At 40.6% G+C, this 22,231-nt stretch overlaps 2 protein-coding genes across 3 annotated transcripts; one reads left to right on the top strand and one right to left on the bottom strand.

Moving 5' to 3' along the window:
- Positions 1-10,311: 10,311 nt before the first annotated feature.
- On the bottom strand, positions 10,312-16,175 carry LOC115680986 (myosin-binding protein 1-like). Of its 2 annotated transcripts, XR_008816117.1 has the most exons (5): positions 15,863-16,175; positions 13,720-14,933; positions 11,723-13,264; positions 11,264-11,334; positions 10,312-10,772 (listed from the first exon to the last, which is right to left on the bottom strand). XR_008816117.1 is itself a non-coding variant. In XM_030604828.2 (4 exons), exons 2-3 carry the CDS (start codon positions 14,828-14,830, stop codon positions 11,748-11,750), a joined length of 2,628 nt encoding a protein of 875 aa, XP_030460688.1. In that variant the 5' UTR covers positions 14,831-14,933; positions 15,863-16,170; the 3' UTR covers positions 10,312-10,772; positions 11,723-11,747. The 2 variants fall into 2 exon arrangements, 1 of the variants encoding a protein (XP_030460688.1); XM_030604828.2 differs by lacking the exon at positions 11,264-11,334 and having other exon boundaries at positions 15,863-16,170.
- Positions 16,176-18,861: 2,686 nt separating this feature from the next.
- LOC115680953 (uncharacterized) lies at positions 18,862-20,351 on the top strand. The gene is made up of 2 exons (XM_030604800.2): positions 18,862-19,697; positions 19,923-20,351. The coding sequence occupies exons 1-2, from the start codon at positions 19,166-19,168 to the stop codon at positions 20,012-20,014; spliced, it is 624 nt and encodes a 207-aa protein (XP_030460660.1). The 5' UTR covers positions 18,862-19,165; the 3' UTR covers positions 20,015-20,351.
- The last annotated feature ends 1,880 nt before the right edge of the window (positions 20,352-22,231 follow it).

Here is a 22,231-nt window from a genome sequence, read left to right as displayed (position 1 = left end):
TGGGGCGCTCGTCAACCATACTTAATAATACGAAAAACGCCTTGATTCCAGATACATCGGTCACGCATAGCACGAGAAAAACGACACGTCGAAAACCCCGGAGCCTGCTTTACAGCCTGCTCCAACAAGTGCTTTTGCACAGTGTCTGATGGAATCATGGCAAGAATCATTGAGGGAGGAGGACGCTGACGATGAGACAATGGAATGGTAGGTGATGCTCCCACCGGAGCAAGCATGATGGGTGGTTGGGGTGTCTCCATTGAAGTGTGTACCCCAAAATTTCGATTCCATCGAAACCCACGGCTGCTGCTGCTTCTGCTGCTGCTGCTGCTGCTGCTGCTGATGCCCTCAGGACATGACTCCCCCCCCCCCCCCCACTGCAACACCCACGCGACCTTCTTTATTGTTGCTGTCAGTCCTTGTTCTCTCAACAAGCACTTTTTCAACCCTCCCTCCTCTGGGTCTCCCCAGTCCCCACCACCATTTCAATTATTGCTCGAGATATGTCTGTTCCCAATCTCCCTCAAAATATCTTGGAAAAGACATTCTGATTTAGTATGCATAACTAGAAAAATTCACAATTTAATGCGAGGGTTACTCACAATATGAAAGTACTGACACATTGAAATCGTTAAAACTTGTTTAAATGCTGTAGTGCCTTGAGGTCGCTCGCTAATAAAAGTCAAAAGTTTTTAAACAAGTTCGAAATCTCTAGAACTACTCACCGATTTATAGTAACGTTGTACTTAATCACGTAATCTCTTTATCGAATAGGTTAAATTTTTTTTTATTGGTTTTTGGCGTTATGCGAGAGCCAGATTTCAATTCTTTATCCATCTCCATTTAATTGATTATTTCTTTGAACTAAGCCGAAATCATACAATTTGGAATGTGAATTCACGAGTCTTGTGCTGAAAAGGAACTTTTAGTAAATGAAATGATTTATTTCACTTTCCAATCCCAAAAATTTTGATTAGGGGTTAACACGCAAAGAGTTGACTGTTCGTTTCTGAAGTCGCAACCATTTCACTAGCTTCATCTAATTTACCTACCAAATAAAACAAGAAAGACAGACTAATTCTCGGGAAAGTATGAATTCAAACCCTATAATTGTTCCTACTAGACCACATATTTTCCTAGGAAACCTGTTTATGCTTTTGGTAAGAAAAAGGGCCGGAGGAAGCGAGGCCAGTTGAAAGAGGGTATCGGTTCAAGGATGCTAGGTACCTTGCCTCGAGTCAATGTTCGTGTACCGGGTGCAACATGATGAAGTAACCCATGCCATACATATAGGAAAAACTCGAGCAACATTCAACAAAATGATACTTGTACCCAAAACCGAAAACGACATAAGCAGGTAAGTAGAGAATACTTAAGGACACGACACAACTCTTTCTAAAGAACTTGGCAAAAAAGCTGCATGGCTTCGAGAGAAGGTGTGCCTCGTCACGAGAAAGATTGTAGTGACCACGCTCGGGCTAATGGAAGGGGGGAACATCACAAAAAGAAAGTGCACCCACTAAAAAAAAAGCAGTTTTTGTAGTGGACACATGCTTTTCCAAACCTCCCATAAGAACCATACCGTGACTGCTATAACACCAATTAAAAACATTAGAAATTCATCATGTAAGTTATAAAAGAAATGTAGCAGCAGCATGCTATAAGAGCCAGAAACTGGAGTAGAGCCTTCTATTGGCATCGAGTAACCATCGATGGAGGGTGGTGAATGGCGCCAATGTGAAGATATGTGAGGATGATGAAAAGGAATTGGTAATTACTCAGGAAAGAAAGAAGATTGATAAAGGGAGGAATATATGAAATGATAACAGCTAAATCAAGACGTTTCTCTCTCCTTCCTCTTTTTCCTCTCTTTCGCTTTGGCTTCTCTTGGAATATATTTTCATTGATCTTCTCATTGTTGTTATTGTCAATTTATGCTATGGTTTAATTCATAATAATACCCATTTTGATTATGAGTTGTCGCCTCACGTCTTAATCTGCACATCATATATAAATTCCAATTATTGATGATTTATTCCGATCCCGCTCCTCATCCCAAACGCCTTATCGTTCCAACTAGCTAGAACAATATGCCAGATGTTTTAGAAGTCTCGAAATGATATTTGCCATGGCCGAATTCACTGCTTCCCGTTGTGATATCTTTTGGCGGAGTTCTCGATATCACCGCATCGGATCGGCACGGACACCTCAGAATGTCTTCCGATGTATTAACTAACAACAGGGTAGGTGATTTTAATCGATTAGTTTACCAATCGCATTTCGTCTACTATTTTTTAGCGAAAAAATCTGTAAAAAAATTGTGGGACATACTATTTTGAGCGATGGCTATTGAGATAAACAATGATATATACGGCTGTTAGCTTTCTGTCCCACCATTTCCACCTTTTCCTCCTTCCCTCGCTCGGTTCAATCATCTCTTCCTTAATAATGGACATCGTACGTGGGTGCATCGATTGGCAAGGATGAAAGTTGAGGCTAAAACCGGGCATGGCCCATCGCGGTGGGAGTTAGAGCACATAGAAGTGGGTGCCAACATATGTGACTAGGTTTCTGCAGTGAAAACAAAGGGTGACAGCTGGCCAAAATGCATTTGTTCAGTGGGGGCGGAGGGAGAATTTCGTGCACCCGACGCGTCCGAGCACAGCTCGTTCACGCCGTTAGATCACGGGCCTAATTCCCTGAAGAACCCCCAATCATTTAGGTCTGATTCAAATTCCGTCTCGAACTTCTTCTTGTGTAAAACAAAATCCTTAACTTTCACTTTAGTCTCAAATCTGTCAATGCGTCCAAAAATCTCTACTGGTTTCTTCAAAATTATCAACATCGGGGCCAATTCAAGAAATCCAATCTTCATCAACAACTTCACCTCAACAGTAGCCTCCTGATGTTGATAATCTTGAGCAAACCAGTGTCGACTTTTGGATATGCGGGTAGATCTGGGACAAAGCGAAAGTTAAGGATTCTTTTCGAGACAAAAAAAGAAAGTTTAGAATAGGATTGTGATTGAACTTCAATATAGAGGGTTTTTAAGGGAATTACCCCTAGATCATGCAAGATCTGAGATCCGAATCCTATCATCGGACGGCGCATTCAAACTGGGCTCACATATATCCGGTGCGCCGAAGGGTTTCTTCAATGGAGTGAGGGTTTATGACACAACACACATGTTGAGTTTGCCATTTTAATGCAATCACAAGATTGCCTTCCCTCTTACTCCTGCCAAAAGAAAGCTGTAACCGCGGAGGTACTTCGTTTGTTTTTTGGGGCTTTCCTCTGCACAAACACCATGTGACTGGGCAAAGAGGGTGGCTTTGATCTTCTTCATGTCCCCACGGAATTGACGCTTGTGGAGAAGCATACTTTCGTGGCTAAGTGGTGGACAAGAGTATTGAATGCTCTCTTGAGAAAGTTGGTACTCATTGAACAGTGCCAAACTGATATTTTCACATTCACTCCGTGATCGGAATATTTTTTTACGTACGCAGATCTATCTCGACCATTGATCATTTAAACCCTTTTATGCACGTGAGATCATATGATTGAGAGTTCCGATGAATGTGATTCGTATGGGCTCAGGTTCATAGTGAGTTTTGCGATTATACGTAAACTTTGTGTTTTGAAATTACGAGGCATATTGTGAATTTCAGATTCGGGAGGACCAAACGTAAGTACTTTATAGTTTTGGCTGAAAAGTGAGGAGGGTAATTGGCATTTTTTATTTTTATAACATGCTCATTTAGATTGATAATACGTTTCTAAATCTTTCACCAAACAACTTAAGCTTTACAAACGCTCTAAAGTTGTGACAGGATGGTGCTAATTGCGAACTTGATTTGGAGAGTTGTCTAGTATCACAAGATAAAACCTCCTTAACGTTCTTTCTTCCCTTTTGAAGTATAGAACTCAACAGCATCTAGTGTCGTACATGCCGTTTATCATTCCTTTTGGGTAAAACTTTACTCTAGATATATGAGTTCGTACTTGTTTCACAATCAAATTCTTGAACTTTTAATCTGGGCAAAAGGACACCAGAAGTGCCATAACTTGTGTACGGAGATCACTTTGGTGCCATAACTTTTTTGCTGATCACTTTGGTGTCAAATCGGAAGAAAATAGATCACTTTAGTGACTCCGGCCAAAAAGCTGACCTGGCATTTATATTAAAAAAAAATGATTTGACTTGTACACGTGGAAATTACGGGTGATCGGTTCCCGGTCCGGTCCGGTTCCGAGTGGAACCGGGAACCGGACCGGGAGAACTGGTTCCCAATTTTGGGAACCGTGGATCGGACCGTTTGGTCCTAGGACTGGGAACCGGTCACTTAGGATTTAGTTTTTTTTTTGGTCAAATACTTAGGGTTTAGTTCACATTTTACTAATTTTTATCAATGAATTTATATCAATGAAGTTCACTTAGAGTTTAGTTCACATTTTACTAATTTTTATCAAAGAATTTATGTCAATAAAGTTCACTTAGGATTTAGTTTACATTTTATTAATTTTTTTGAAGAAAAAATATGTCGGTCCGGTCCGGTCGGTCCGGTCCGGTTCCCCATGGAACCGGGAACCGGACCGCCCGGACACCGGTTCCACTTTTAGGAACCGGGAACCGGACCGGCACCCCTTAGAACCGCCTAAATAGTGTCTGTTCGGTCCGGTCCGGGCGGTTCCCGGTTCGGGCAGTTCCGTTTGCACACCCCTAATGGAAATTAGGTGGCTTTTTTCGAATTTTTTAATTAAAAAAAAAAAACGTTGCAGCAGCGGCGAGGGAGCCCTCGCCGCTGCTGTCGCCAACCCACCACCGCCGGGAAGGGCCGGCGGTGGTGGGCGGAGTGGTCGACAAGGGCCGGATCCGGCGAGGCGAGACCTTGCCGTCGCGACCCGGGCGACGGCGAGTCGCCTCGCCTTTCTTGGGCGGCGAGACCTCGCCGTCGCTGGGTCGCCACGGCGAGGTCGGCCTCGCCTTTCTGAGCGAGAGGCAAGGCGAGACCTCGCCATCGCGACCCGGGCGACGGCGAGGTCTCGCCTCGCCTCCGCCAAGCAAGGCGAGGCGAGACCTCGCCGTTGCGACCCGGCGACGGCGAGGTCTCGCCTCGCCGGATCCGGCCCTCACTGGGTCTCGGCGAGGGTCGCCGGGCCCCGGCCAGGGGCCGGCGACCTCGCCGACCACTCCGCCCACCACCGCCGGCCCTTCCCAGCGGTGGTGGGTTGGCGGCAGGAGCGGCGAGGGCTCCCTCGCCGCTACTGCAACGTTTTTTTTTTTCTATATAATTTTAAAAAAAATTTCTAAAAAAGTATACGTCAGCGAGCTAAACGACGTCGTTTTTGGTTTTTAATGCTGACTAGACCTCTCCGGCGAGCCATGTCAGCGCCACATCGGATTTCCGGCGAGCCACGTCAGCATTGGCACTAAAATGATCGTTTTTAAAAAAAGTTGGCACCAAAGTGTTCCAAAAAAAAGTTATAGCACCAAAGTGATTTCCGTACACAAGTTGTGGTACTTCTGGTGTCCTTTTGCCTTTTAATCTGTCTCTTCAAGTTCTTGAATATGTTTTAAATTTATGATCGAATCTCTTTGACTCCATATCAAATTAATTGGAGCCTACATGTTCGTTGGAGCAACGTGAAAAGCTGAATTACGATTTTGTGACAAAAAATCTCATTGCTCAAGGTCCGGTGGTTTTCATCTTCGCTATTTTTAGTCTAATGCATTAGTTTTTTTTTTTTTTTGGTAACCCGGGAACCCCCCGCATGGCCAACGGCCGAGGAGGTAAACCCGGGGTGACGCTAGCGCAGGACCCACCACCACGACGTCACGCTTAAGAATCCCTAACGCCAGCACTGGGATTCGAACTCCTACCCTTCGTGGGGGGAGGGGAGCCCGAAGCCAGCGTAGTCGCTGAGGGCGGTGGTCTAATGCATTAGTTGATAGTTCGCAATGTGAACAAGTACTCCATGTTAGATTCTTGTCAAATCCAACCGGTTTTGTCGACTCTAATTAACTGAATTTGGAATTGAATTGAAATGTGAACAAGTACTCCATGTTAGATTCTTGTCAAATCCAACCGGTTTTGTCGACTCTAATTAACTGAATTTGGAATTGAATTGACTTAATTAAAATAATTCTACAAAGTTCAAAACCTTGATTATATAAATTTCAAAAGCTTAAACGCTAAATTGGAAAAAAAATGAGCAACTTCACGGTTCGAAAGTTCTTTTGCCTTCTTTTTCTAATTAATTTCCAACATACGGTTTCGTGGACAGAGATCTTTATTATAACTCACAAGACCACATGATCAAAGGAAGCAATGAACAAACAATTAATTCGCTTCAGAGAATGACTAAGTTGAAATCTAAAGGAACCCAAAGCCAAAGGGTCGAAAACTATAACTCAATCTTTGCTTCATTTCCTAGCTTAATTAGCTATCTACATGCTTGGCATAGTCCCAAAACCACATATCAAGAGATCGGATCTTGTCTCGTAGCTTTACCACCCGTCGTCCTATATTTTCGCGATCATGGCCCTCGGGAAAGTGCTTCTCGGTCTGCGAGCAAAGAGACGGCCCGCAACGTTCATGCCGCTCAACGTGCACCGGCCGCGGTTCTGCCCGGGGATGTTCGTGCAGGACGAGCTACTCGACGGCGGCACGGGCCCCCTTTGGAGCGACTCTATTAGGCCATTCCTAATGTTCTTCGACCACTCTTCTTCTCGCAGAGATCTCGCGGCGAGGGTGAGGTCGAGATTGCTTGAAACAATGAAGAGGATGCTAATGAGCAAAACGATGGTTGTTGTGGAGTTGTGATGAATGTGATCACAACCCATTCTGGAGATGGAACTAGGGTTTTTCTAGGCCTTCTAGGATTAGGTTAGGAGATGAATTGAATTTGAAGTAGTGGCATGTAAATATATATACACAAGGCAAGTTTAGTGGCCTTGTTGGGATGTCAATCGTCTGACTTGACTCAATTAGCCGCAGTTTCAAAAGTCCGAATTTGAAAAGGCTTGAGCAACCAAAAAAAGAAAAAAAATCATCATTTCATGAATGATATTTGACTATACGCCCGTCGACGTAGCGATTCTCGATAGACATGTCGCTCGATCGCAATTAAGTTTTAGACGTCTAATTTTGATTTCATAACTTGACTTCGTGGTGACATATCGATCTTTTCCTTTTCGATTGAAATGGTCTTCAATGTCCAGCACCAAGCAATTTGCTTTTGACCGCAGAACGTGAGATTGGGGTTTGAAGGGAGAATGAGAGTGAAATGGTGGACTTCGTCGAATGTTTGGGAGAGGCCGGCACAGCGACTTTTCCCATTGCATAAATTTGGGTAAAATTAGGAAAATCTTGTCAATTTTAGGTAGTGTAACGGATTTCGGAAATATCTAAGTCACTAAATTTCGCGTTCAAACAAGAATTACCGTGCTTAAATATGTTTACTAATATAAAAAATTAGCATGAAATATACATTTTTAGCTGAATAATATGATTATTCGTGTTACGACGTACGAAACACTCCGTGTACCACAAACTGGGGTTTCTGGCCTTCTAGGATTAGGCCATGAGATGAATTGAATTTGAAGTAGCGGCATGTGAATACAAGGCAAGTTAGTGGCCTTGTTGAATTTTCCGTATATCTATAGGCCGATCACAATCGAATTTTAGACGTTTAAAGTTCATAACTCAACCACATGCCTATGTATGCGTGATTTTTTGGGGGCAAAAGCCACCAAAAACTTCAAACTATGCCTACTATGCATGGATCATAAACTTTATTATGAGACGCCAAAAATTTCAAGCTTGTACCTATGTAACACATTTACTTATCAAAGTTCCGTCAATGAAGACCGTTAAAAATCTGTCTATATTGACGCCAGAAAGCAAACGTTATTGATATGACGCTCATGCGACTTAAGTGAAATAAAAACGCCGTTTTGACTGAAAAATCATCTCGCGGAAACTCAATGGAGGGTACACTTGTCACATAAGTACAAGTAGTTTAGGATAAATGTGTCATAGTGGGCATAGTTTGGAATTTTTTATATCACAAAAAAAAATTAGGGTAAATTTGTCGGGGCATGGTTTGGATTTCATTACTTTTTTCCTTTTTTTGGTTCCAATTGAAGTGGTCTTATAAATCCAGCACCAAGCAATTTGATCTTTGACCGCAGAACGTGAGATTGGGGTTTGAAGGGAGAATGACAGTGAAATAGTGGACTTCCTCGAATGTTTGGGAGAGGCCGGCACAGCAACTTTTCTCATTGCATAAATTGGGGTAAAATTAGGAAAATCTTGTCAATTTTAGGTAGTATAACGAGTTTCGGAAATATCTGAGTCACTAAGTTTCACGTTCAAACAAGAATTTCTATTTCTAATATAAACAATTAGCATAAAACAAACATTTTAGGTGAATAATATGATTGTTCATATTGCAACGTCCGAAACACTCAATGTACCTAAAAGCAGATCGATAGTAAAATAGTCTTCTTCGGTAACCCTGCTTTTACATCATTACTAGCGGAAATCCTCAGACTGTAGAAATTTGACATTTATCAAAACGCTATAATCTCCCTTTAGATATTATGCAACTCTAGTTTTTGATTCTTACACTCCGTTTATTTCACGGAGAATAAATGATCTGAAAAAAAATTCGCGAAAATAATCGCTTATATCGCTTAAAAGTCCAATCGATTAAGAAATATTTTCATTGTCGACAACAATTTATATCTAAACATCGTCGGGGACATCAAAAATATATTTCGTTCATTCATTTTTTCAAGTAATATATGTGATTATGTTTGATAAATTTCTTCTTAATTTTCCGTTTTTTGACCTAGCGATCCTTGCATCCCTTCGGGCACGCCATTAAGGAAACGGTGTTTTTGGCCGACCGCATCACGTACTATTTTCCCAAAGTCAGACCCAAAAAAACCATCGAAGTTTTAAAGTCGACGAAAAGTTGGGCGGTGGATTTAGTAGACTGAACAATGTAATAAGGTCAACACCAGCATAAAGCAGATGTCACAGGAACAGAAATATATGTTACAGAGTATGACTTTGTTTTCCTTTCTTTCATTGTTTTCTTTAATGGGTATCTACTACTGGTCAAATCATAATCTTGTTTTTTTTCATTACTTTGCTGCTGGTCAAATCATAATGTTGACTCAAAGCAGCTGCCCATCTCCTTTATTCTAAACTATCAGATGCTAGCTAAGCACGACCGATTCACGAGACGGTGTGTATCGAATGATGTGACAAACTATCATTAAGCGTTGAATATGGCTCGCGTGCTTAGTTGTATACCTGCAAGCCTGCCGTGTAACTTAATATTATGTCGGTTTTCTAGACTAGTCTTAATGCACCTAACATTGGCCAAACTCGACAACCGAATTTCTACTTTGGCTCTCCTGGCGACTTGGGCAATTTTTTTTGCAGGTGTATGAAGTTTCTGCAGGAGTCGAGAGAGCTGCAAACTTTCCCCATGTGAATCATGGGAACTACATTAACCAAAATCAAGCATATGCAGTACAGATATGCATCGCCTGACAAACCATAAGAACTCGATTTGTAGCTAAACAAGGACAGATTAAGCTCCTCTGCTAGTGCAGGTCCTTCTACTTGGTGCTGTACAAGAAGTAGCAGCACATGAAATTCCTTTAATCAGCGAAACTTGGATAGTCATCGACAGCACACGAGGATCCGAACGCCGATGAAATAACCAAGACATCAAAAGCATGAGGTAAAAAGTTACTCTAACCACCCTTAAGTTTTCGTGAAACCGTAGGACCATCCCCCTGTGATTCGAAAATAACTCCGGCACTTCCAGTCATATAATGTGATAGATCTAGTAAACTAATAAAATACGACGAGTTGATTTAAATGCGCAGTTTCTCAACAAAAGTTCAGAAAAATAGTGGAGTTGAAAGGCATTGTTTCATGTCTATGTCCAGGACATGGATCGATGCCTTTCGAGGTAACTTTGTAGTCTGCCCAGATCAAAACATTGATGCTGGAGTCCCCTTGTCACAAGTATAATGGATTTCCTGGAATTTGACAGAGCATGCTATAGTAAGACTTGGAACAGAGTCCCTACATTTTCTCTGAAACATGACGAGTGTCGCAGCAAATTATACTTAACAAACTTTGCTACTAACCATAATATAAATAAGTACTAAGGTGCTTCAAGTAACTAATGCAACGAGACAAAAGCAATGAGCATCGCATTCGGATAAGTCAGAACTTAGGATGAACATGAGATATTAGATACTATACAGGTCCAAGAAGCAACTAAGGAAAATAGTGGCATATGACATATCAATCTAGAGCCAAGAGGCAATAACAAAATATACAGGTTAAATCACTGTTCTCACCGGTGTACAAAATAACTAGCTGACTTTCCAATGTCAACCAGTATAGGAATCGTATTATTGAATCTAAATAGAATTCAACTCTTGTACAATTTAATCACTCAAAACTCTTCTTTCTGTAATGGAAAAGAAAGAATCTTCAAACTCTGATTCAACTAAGCAAAGACTCACCATTTTTCATATACTATCGTGGAAAACGCAAACAAGCCGCAAAAAAGAAAGGGGATCTAAGCGAGCAACCCGATGTACGGTGTCAAGATCTTTTGCATTGAGCAATGCCGTGAACGGACATCCTGTGAATCTGTATACACGTTTCTCCCCAGCCTATGACCATAGTATATTTGTGCTTCTAGGGTCATCAGAATTCTACTCTCACTTACATCTGCAAGAACAAAAGATACATATTAAGAGGGTGAGAGCTTTTGAAAACCCATATCCAGAAATTTCACGGGACAAAGGACTACAATTTTATATGATTTGTCCATGAAGTGATTCGAAAAACATGTTAAGTATGACAGCACAAAATTACTTGGGTAAACACATGCGTCGACCTAGACATTGTAAAATGCTAAACCTTTGCAATAAGAGAAATCTTTTCTCAACAAAAGAAAGTCCCAACTCAGAACTGGAAATTTCGAACCCAAAGTAAAAAAGAAGAAGAAATGAGAACTGTAAAATGTGCACGCATGAACACACAAAATGAATAATATATCAGCATGTGTAACAAAAGAAGCACTATATGCACCCAATTAAGAGCTACCACATATCCCAACAACCTGTACGTTACTTTTGTAAGTCAAACCTTTTAAAACAGCTCGAGAAAGCAAATTGAAATAATTTACATCGGAGAAAATAGTGTTTTCTATACATTACATGTACAATGCAGAACGAGAACAGTCTTCTAGTGCTTATAAAGCAATCAGCTACATCTGTCAACATCACCTCTGCATTGTGACAATTAATTACAGTAAGAAATCATGCTGTGCTTCTTAACACAAAAGAACTAAACTCACAAAGCATTGTCATTATTTGATAAAGCCACAAATTACTATCATTATTTTCTCTTCCTTCACAAAGCATATGAAACATTATAAAAACAGCCCCTATTGCAAAGATATGGAGATAAAGGTGGGAGGCTAGGAACAAAGGGCTAATTCTGAGTGGAAACACATAACTTTAGTAAAATCAGGATTTAACATCATACAGTCGAGAATTTTCTGCTTCCAGAATTTCGGATTTCTTTAATATATAAAAAAGGAACAAAATCAAAAGACGATTCAGCAAAGCCACATTAAAACAAGAAGAGTTTCTCATTTTAGTATCATAATGTACCTTTACAACCCATCAGCGTCAATTCTCAAGGGACGGCTTGATCACTTCTTGTCCCAATGCTCCGTAACTGTTGCAAATGAGAAGCGATATCCTGAACAAATTGAAGCCCGTTGTCTCCAACGCTGAGGTACTTAACTGTACGTTCAAGAAAACAACGATCTGTCTCTAATGCTTCCAACCTCTCATACAAAGAGTGGACCTCGTTTCTAAGAGAAACCAACTCATCCCCTTCAGAAATCGACACTAAAGATTGTTCGATGGAAACAAAATCCTTATCTTTCTTGCTCAATAATAATGGATTCTCTGGCATGGCACCCTGTCCTTCCTGGGAACTTAAACTACCTTTTGATTGAGAAACATCGTCTGGCACAGATAAACGACTATCTTCCGCGCCACCGCTTTCGGAATTCTCTGCTCTGCAGTCTAGCTCCTCTAAGTCACATACCTCACCACCTTTGATTTCAGAATATTCACCATTAGCCAACTCAAACTTTTTGCTGTCCTTAGTAGACAGGCCAAGCTTTTTCTCCAACTTCTTCAGAAACAGTAAAATGCGTAATTTTTCTTCTTCAATCTCGGTTGCAGAATCAGTAAATTCAACTGTTCCGGTTTCGCCGATGACCCTATCAGCATGGTCAACTTTATCATGGCCACTATCTTCTACAGAAATTTCATTTCCCTTGGCTTTTTCAGTAACTTCAGGACTACTGGCCTCTAAATGAACCGACTCCATAATATTCTCAGACAATGGCTCGTCCGAGTACTTATTCCTGTAGAATTCAAGCTCTGCTTCAAGATCTTGTATGTCCTTCTCCCTATCTGCAAGTAGGTCATTTGATTTTTGCAGAGCTTCCATATCATATTCAGCCTGCTCTTCCATCATTCTAAGATACTGTAATGCTTCCATGTTGAGTGTTGCCTTCTCCTCCTGCAGTCTAGTAATCATGGCCATGGCTTGATTTGCAGCAATTGCAGAGGCATTTCTTTCTTCCTCCAACTCCTTATACAAGGCACTCATGGATTTTTTATCATGCTCAATCTGACGTTTCAATCGGTCAATCACACTTTCACCTTCAATCTCACTGACTATGCTCCCATCTAAAGACTCAAGACCAGACTCATTTCTCTCGAGTGAGATTTTCTTTTGAAGGACCTGAAATGCAGTTGAGTTAGGAGCATCAGACGTTCTAAATTCATCACTGTTAGTAGACACTTTTGGACTAATATCATTTACAGATTGCTCAAACCCTCGAGCAGCAGATAACTGAGAGAACAAGTTCTTCAAGTCTTCACTAACTCTGGAAGAATCCTTGGCTAGCCACTGCTCAGCAAGCACATCGGACAACTGCCTTCCCCTGTTGCCTACAGCTATCTTATAGGCATCGCCAAGATCCAAAAAATTTGGTGCTTGTGCAATATGGTCAGTACATACAATATTTGTTTCGGCTTTGTCAATTACTGCAATTGGGTCAGTCTCTTCCTTAATGGCTCCATCAGAATATGTTGCTGCTGTTCTCTCATCTTCATCAGCTCCCGTAACACCTGTGCAGATAAATTATTTCGTTAAAAGATTAGGCCATTGTCTTAAGTGCCAACTCTTTAACAGCTACAAATCCCAAAAAAAAGTGACAAAAGCATTTGAGTTCAAGTTCAGTCAGACAACAGTGATTTCTTTCCAAATTCCAAGGAAAAACAAACATGGTTATGCAGTATAAGCTCCAGCTTCTAGAATAGAAGCATCAGACGATAGAGAAATTATTTATCGAGTAGAAGATGAAGAAATTATATATTGCATAAATTGTGATGCAAAAGGCATATACACTACTTGTCCACGGTTTTAGTTGGCTCACAGATAGATGAAACACAAGCTAGAGTGTTATGAGTAAATAATGTCCAAAATGGAAATGTAATAGTCTCTTGTTAATGAACACTATATCACAATAAACATTCTTAATTGTCTTGGGAGAGAGAGGGAGAGAGAGAGAATCAAAACTTACAGCTCTCTATTAGTACTCTCTCAGGAGTGCTCGTGTCATTTGCCGCAGAAGGAATGTCATCAAAGGAAATAAGTTCAGGTAGAGCAGCTGAAGCGGCATTGGTATCAGAATTATCAGAACCCTGGCAATTAATTTCACCCAAGCCATGTTCAGTAGTAGATGCGACGGAGTTCCCACCAGGAGCCTCAACAACATCCAACTGCACTTGGGAAGCTGGAGAACGTTCATTCAACGAAGCCAGATCTATAAGTTTCTCTGAATTTGCATCATCACCTAGTACTGCAATTAGAGGCTTGATTGGAGCACAATCAATTGCAGATTCTTCTTTGAGATACACTGCTTTAAGATGCCGAATGGCTGTTTCATCATCATCTGAAAACAGGACATCTGACTCGGTATCAGAAGTAATTTTGAGCTTGGTGTATTCTACATGAGACAATGAATCTAGTCCACCATCCTTTTGGAGAGGAGCTCCTTGTAATGTTCTTTCGTCATTCTTCTTCAGGCTATACTGATAGGATCCAACAATGCCTGATAAAGGAACATCTAGATCCACAAACTCACACCCACTTGATTTCGTGAGCACCAATTTTTGGGCATAACCTCTTGAAATCCATGGTTCATTACAGCAAGAGCAACGCGTTCTGCTTGAACTACATAGATTATGATCCTCAGAAAAGATGTTCTCTTCCAATTCAATATTAGAATTCTCTCCCAATTTACCCACCAGCAATCTGTATGTTTCAGCATTTGACTTGTTAATTGTAGCAAAGGAGAAAAGGCAATTCTCACACATCCCATGAACATCAGCGAGTTTATTGTGAGCATGGCAGAGAACCAAGGATGAAATCTCCGACTTGTGGTTGCCACAAATCATGTCCCAATAAAATCCAACCTTTTTATCACCTAGAACATGATCAAGTCTAGAGCACAAAAGACAAGGTGTTTGCAACCCGCAATAACAAGCGAATTTTGTAATCAAGTACGAGAAAAGGGCATTTATGAAGAGCACAAATATGAGAAGCCATTCAAGAACTGCTGATGACAAAGCCACTGCAAATCCCCGGGGTATCTTCTCCAGTTTATCATGAGAGGCTTCTCCAGCAGCCATGCCCAGAAAAATTCAAGTGACTTCGAGAATCAAACTTAAAGAGTAACAGAATTACGTCCAATCTTCCCAAAAACAAATTAATAGGCTCAGTCCCAGATTGCTCCTGCAGCAAGTGACAAGCAGCGAAAGAAAAATTTATTCAATGATGCAAAGATATAAATATCAATCCTACACTCATTTGTACAAAATATAGTTCAGATGTGATGCATTGACACCCTTCTTCCTATCGGGACACATGCAAAGGATGCACATGCCTACGATGGTGTGTGACTCACGTAGATGTATATGCTATGCATAACAGTATCATGATACATGCAAAGCATTCACCCATAGTTGTATGCAAGTGTATGAGCCTCTGTAAGCAGGTAACACAAATGGTCCAAACAACAAGCTCAAGAACCATTTTATAGTGTGCATGATAGATTGCTGCTAAAAAAAGTTCTACAGAACTCTCCTGCAACATAAATTTAAAAGTATGTATGATTCCAATTGAAAGTCGGGCTCAATGTTTCTCATAATTTCCATTTCATTGCTCAGCTAAAGAAAACGAGAGTGCCAAGAACTATATAACCTCATTTCCGTTTTCTTGACGGCAATCAAGAACAGTTTCTTTACCTTCCGAAAGGGTTAACTAGAAAAGAGGTTGCCACCCACACATTTCACCTTCTTCTCTCTGATTCTTTGAAAAAAAAAAAAACCATGTCCAATCAGAGAACAAGCTTCTAAAGTAATTGGCCACATATCCAAGCTTAACGCACACTAAAATTTTCCCCTGAAAGAAGACCAACTATTTGCAGAAGACAGAATCAACTGTCATACAGACAAAAAATCACCACCCAAAAATCACACCAGCAAAGGCGAAAAAATTTCCAGCGAATGAAACCAAACAATCACGAACACACGGAATCTTTCATCAATCAGAACAAAGGAAATCATAACGGACGGAAAAACAGTCGGATCATGGAATCGATGATCAACCCGTGAAAATTCAAATCAAGAACCCGGAACAAAAAAGACACAGAGACGCCCCACCTGTTCATGCGATGGAAATTCAACGCAACGGGCTCCTGGGAATTCTCCAAAACTGATCGATCAACCCATCAATCTCTCGAACTCGCCAAGCCAAGCCAAGAACTGGGTCAATTGTTTTATGGGAAATGCCAACCGAAAGTTTGAGCCTTTTCCAATGCTTTTCTCTCTCTCTCTCTTTTTACAGCGAATCACAATCTGCATTGCACGTAGTTTTCCGCACCACAGTCATGGACGCATTATTCTTTTGTTAAAGGAGCAAATGCCAAATGGGCCTCTACATAAACGTTCGTCGGTTGGATCATGGACAACGAAGAAAGAAATGAAGAAAAGATGGGTGAATAAAGCGCGCCGACCAAAGACATGAAAGGTCGGCCGCTGATCCGAGAAGAGAAAACGACAACCGGTGACAAAGTGTTGCCCACCAAAAACAGGTAAAGCCAACCGACATGAATGCGGAAAAAGACACATCTAACCCCCGGATCTTCTTCAACCGGTCCAAGAACCGTTCCTCGGAGATTGGTTTCAGTTGTCAGTCTGAAAACTTTTTCGAGAATTTGCGTGACATGACGATTGAGATGAAATGCACGTGAATATCATTGGATACAGCAAATGTTCCTCGAAGGATTCGTGATCCTATATCATGTCATATCGTGTTACCACGTTATCGAACATATCATTATTGATCACGTAGCGGATAAAGTCGTTGAAATTCAATACTTAAAAAGCCGATAAAGAAAGAAATTCGATTAAGAAGCAAATGATCATAAAAGTAGAGACCTGGACTTTGATGGGTTAGTTTTTAATAAGGTTTTGTTAAGGAGCGCCCCTCGGGGCATTGGCACGTTTGTTAAGTAAATTTCAACTTTCAAAGCATTGGTGAGCATAACATGCGGAAATAAGTGTTTTGAAAATTGTACATTTTCCATGTTGGGTTACTTAAAGAGGTGTTTAGATGAATTCGACAATCAAATTATTCTAAAACAAGGAAAAAATCATTGACTCAACCAAACCTTAGGCCAAAATTTATTAAATCGAGAATTAATTGTATTAGAATGCGGTATCTTAAATCGAGAATCAATTGTATCATAATGCGGTATCGATTGCAAACATATGAATAGCCACGATATTACTCGTTGGGAGAGCTTTTCCTAATGATGCTCTTGGCTTGCCTCCATTTGATACTCTATTCGGAATGAACAGCCATAAAATTAGATGTATCAGAACAGAAACATTAAAATGTACATATGTAGTCTCCAATCAAACGGAGATGGTGAAGTCGGTCGTTCCAAAATATGCTTAAGAGGAGACCGACAACCTGGCTTAGTGCCCATAAGTTGACCATAATCAATGCCATAACCTCCAGTATGACCTGGATTTAGGAGAGATGCTTAAGTGTTGTAACCTTCGGTCTGACGAAGCAGCAGTCTCTCTGTCTGAGCTGCTGCGGCCGCTTCAGCGATAGAATCCTGCAGTGGAAAACAATTCGCCGTTAACATGAAACGCGAAAACGAAAACAAACCACCATATCTGCGCGCACGAGCGCATCAAAGTGGGAACTGGGTGCAGAAACAAAAGAAACTCGGAAAGTTTTTATTGAAGTGTGACAATAAAGACGTGCACACAAATGGTGCATGTACTCAAGCCAATTCCAAGAAACAAAGGGGAACTGAGATTTTTCAAATCAAACTCGTAGGTGTGGTTTGCATTTACTTGTAAAGCGTTTTTCGCAGGGGCCGAATGATCGTTTCCTGTATTGGCTGCTGTGCTATCTGAACCTCAGAAGCGCTTCCGCTGATTTCAACCGTCATTTCTCCAGAACTCCCCTAGTTTCTTTTATGGTAAAAGCAGCGGTGCTTCTACGTCAGATGTAGCTTATGGTGGAGGCGGACGTCCCGATGGCAGCATCGGCAGAAGGGAGGGGAACTCACATCTGCTGTGTCATCAAGATTCAAAAAATAGTGAACAATGATCAACCGTAAGAAGAGCGAATGACAACTTTAGGACTAAAAATATTATTTGGTGCTATAATCAACTCTTAAACAGCATGATCAGATATCACAAGCTGTTTTACTCATCAATATCAACAAATCTCAACCATTGGTATAATGAGTCATAATGTCACAGGTACCCATATTCATATGGCTCAATTTTTGGGATGAATGAGAAGCCAAATGGAGACATGAATGGAAATAAAGGTTCTCACTCCATCAAAATATCACATAAATTATGAAATATGACGCGGACTTGTATATTGATAGGATCGACATATTAATATCAAAGTGGGAGATTCAACGGTATTTTACTAGGTTCACTTGAGGTTCAACATTTGGTTGATGATCGTAATAAAGATGTATCATTTGGATCTAGAATTGAATTAAATGATGAGATTTGAATCGAGAATCTAGAGAGCGATCCTGTATATATAACAAGGCTTGGGACAATCTTCTCATCTTTTTTAACATTATAATTACTTAAGAAACAGCATAGTTGGATCATTGTTTGGGATAAAATCATAGAATCTAATTAAGTAAGAGTATTAATTTAAAATACAGTTTGCTTTACTTTTGTACTTAAATTTACAGTACTACAGAAGGAATTTTCCATTATCGATTTTAACAGAATCAATTCTCATCTGTTTCACAATCTTTTGTCGCCAAAATACTACTTCAGGAGAAAAGCAAAAAAGGTTCATGATTGTCGAGCAGCTTAATATCCTTAGCAATTGCTCTTAAACAGTATCATTGCAAGAAAAAGACTCCGTGCATGTTAAGCATGCAAATGTTGAAGGTTGCATTGTCTCGTCCTTGGACGTTAGTCTCCAAAATGGACAGTTTTTAATAGCAGTTATCAGGTTCATGCTTCTAACTTTCCCTCGAAAGAAGCTGAGCCCTCCGACACATAAACCATCAAAGCTCCTAAATTTGTCCAGTTTCATATTAGAAATGGATGGTGTGGAATAACAACCACACTATACAAAGGATGGGATTCGATGAGGGCCTCCATTAAAGCCCCACCATCACCACCGCCACCAAACTCCTCCCGTTTGAGCTGGTTGGTTTGGTTCTGTTTGATCACATAACAAAAAGTCACCTCTCCTCTTATATAGAACCCACCAACCAGACTTGCCATTTCCACCTCGTTGCCACCACTGCCTCCTGGCCGGGCGGCTCTTCACGCTGCCACGGCCCAGGCAATCCCATACATTGACATTCGGGTCGAACGACTCGAGAAATCAGACAGAGAGAATTCGTACGACATACCCCAAGCCCTGGAAGGTAGGTACGTACTCAAAGTCGCTGAGATATGAATAAAGAAGAGCCTGAACAAAGCCACATTGTTTTATTGTCTTCATGTTCATCCCCATCCTTGTCGTCCCTGAGCGGATCGGATGGGGAAGAGCTACAACAGATTCCAGTTGGCCTGGCTAAGAAGAATAGCCGCAAGTGCCTATCCAAACAACTTTCAATGTGCGAGACCCCACGGGACATTGCGTGGGAGAAGCGGAGGCGTCAGATCCTTCACCAAGAAAGGAAGAAAAACGGGATTAATAACTCCGGGGATATTACCGATGAGGATTTGAATGAGCTAAAAGGATGCATAGATCTAGGGTTTGGGTTCAAAGAAGAGGAGGGTGTACAAGATTTGTGCAACACTTTGCCAGCCCTTGACCTTTACTTCGCCGTGAACAGGCAGTTGTCGCCGAGTCCAGTATCGACGCCGCAAAGCCATGGATCATCGCTGTCATTTTCGATGTCATCGTCCTCGCTTGGCGGAGGTTCTTCGTCCTTTGGCAGTCCTAGGAGTGATTCCGACACATGGAAGATTTGTAGTCCGGGTAAGTTTTAATTATATATGTAGAAAATGTGAAGACAATCTCAGACTCTCAAATGGGCTGATGGTGCTCGGCGAATGAATTTGCTTTTAAAGAATTTCCTCTTGCAGTAAAACCTGATCGCACATCCTCTATGCACCAAATCACTAGTATGTTCTAACATTTTTGTTCTTTTTCGTGTTGTAATTAACGAAGACATGCTCTTGGCGATTGATATCTGTTTTATAGGGGAAAATCCACAGCAAGTAAAAACCAAGCTGAGGCATTGGGCTCAGGCTGTGGCCTGTTCAGTGAGGCTGCACAGGGATGGCATGTTGTAGATGCAAAAGCAGGAAAGAAGGAGAACGGTTTGGTTAAATCGGGGTCTCCTCTTTCCAATGATTTTCTAATAGCCTCACAGAAAAAAAAAATTGTGTAGCTTTCCATGTTTATCTCTTAGGTTAAGAGAATGACATTTCCATAATGTCAATTCATTATAACTTTGGTTAGGAAAGAAGTTCTCCTCCTTCATCTAAACTGTATTGCTTTCATTAATTTCTGTAATTGGGTAAAAGATGCAGATGAAAAAAGATCTGCATTTCGCCTATTCATGATCAAATGATCATTGTCTTCATTTTTTCTTTGTCTTCCCAATAAAGAACTACATTTCCTTTTTCCTTTTCTTTTTTTTTTCAATTCTTTTGGCTAAATAGATGGTATGTACGATTTCGAGTTTGAGACAATGAATTGAGATCTTAGTGCAATGTATCTATATAATCAAACGAAAAGTGTCATTCGTCTCACTTTCAGATTTTAAGATTGCCATTGGAATATATATGAAGTAATTCTACCCTACATGGCCAATCTAAAATTATTTTTCTCCAAGCGGGCCTTATGTATCCTCCATTTCTTGATTAGTGAGAGATTGGGTAGTTGAAATCCCCAAATCATGCGTGAATTAGACTACTTGCGCAAAGTTTTCTTTATTTACCGCGAGGATTGTCGACCAATGCAGCAATGGAGGGCTCGATCTGGACTACAACACCATCTTCCGTCCATTGGACACTGACGGAAACAGATATAAGCAAGGATAACTTACTATGAACTGCACACTGTTAACTGCGATGACTGAACGTTTCATGCCGTGCCCAAGAATAATGAGACTTTGCTGAGAAATAAATAATCACTTCTTTTGCAATAGAAGTTGTTATTACGAAATAATGACGAATTATTATTGTGAATCTACTTTTGGGGAATGGATGATCAAATACAGGAGATGTGGTTCGATATGTCCAGGTCCTTCCACGGACCGAAGAAAAGCCCTTCTGCTGTAACTATCAAAAGTAAATGGAGAGAATCAATCAATCAATCAATCAGTTAATCGTACTGTCAAACCCTACTTAGATAGTAAAGATAGATGCCTTCGTTCGATCTGGGATCAAACTTGCCAATATTGTAATTTACACTTCTAAGAATATAGCAAGTGCGTCTAAGTATACCAAAGTATGAAATGATGGCTTTCTAGATCAAAGGGATTTTTGGTAAGCAAAAATCTTTGATGACTTGTTGATATAACATGTAGTACTAACTGATTCTGCCGAAAAGTAGGCAGGATTATGACTTTGTACAAGCATTGTACAAGCCATGATTCGTAAAGAACGATCCTTTTTTCTCCAACTCCACTTTCGGTGTGGAGTACAAGGAGCAGAAAAGTTGTAATCAAAACTCTTCCCCAGTTCACATAAAACTAATTTTCGTTTTGAACTCGTTTCGCTAACTTCGTGAACGAATACAATGCTTCATATATATGAGCAAGAAACACAATCCAAGTACACCCTGTGTAATCATCCACAATCACCGAGCGATATTTCTTACCACCAAGGCTCTTACTTCTTTTTGGTCCGAATAAATCCATGCGTAAAAGCTGTAGAGCTCTGTCGGTAGAAACAGCCTTTTTTCACTCGAAGGAACTTTTAATTTGCCTAACCATAGTGCAACCTTCACATATCTCGGTTTTTTCAAATCTAATCTTAGACGATCCTTGCACTAGATCTTTCTTGGATAGTTCTGATATTTGCTTGGGGCTCCTGCATCCAAGTTTCTTGTGCCGAATCTGCAAATCCTGCTTTCATCTTTTACAGAAACAAGGCAGTGATTCTACAGAAGGTTAACTTCTTTCACGTTAACTATACGCTCACATACAGTTTTTCCAACGAACTTTCATTTCTGATATTTATCCGGGCCAATGCATTTTCCTTCTTCAAAGTTGATCTTAAATCCCTTATCACAAAGTTGTTTAATGCTTAATAAATTGTGATTTAAGCTTTTGACTAAAGTCATATCTTCAGTGACGAGAGTTCCAGGCTTGATGTTTGCTTTGCTGAATGATTTTTCCTTTGAATGTTCCACCAAAATTCAATCTCTTCAGCTTCTTTCATTCATGTACTTACAAGAAACTCATTTCTTTTTTGGCATCCACAAGGATTTTCTCCCATAATCTCACTTCACCTTAACAGGGCATTTAAACAAAAGTTTTGATGCTAGTAACATGCAGAGTC

This window comes from Syzygium oleosum, unplaced genomic scaffold, assembly GCF_021117445.2.
Source record: "Syzygium oleosum isolate NSW1041296 unplaced genomic scaffold, Sole_v2.1 Sole_v2.03, whole genome shotgun sequence".
In the NCBI taxonomy this organism is placed as follows: Eukaryota; Viridiplantae; Streptophyta; class Magnoliopsida; order Myrtales; family Myrtaceae; genus Syzygium; species Syzygium oleosum.
Note: the sequence above shows the minus strand (reverse complement) of the source record. Positions and strands in the feature narration are given on the sequence as shown.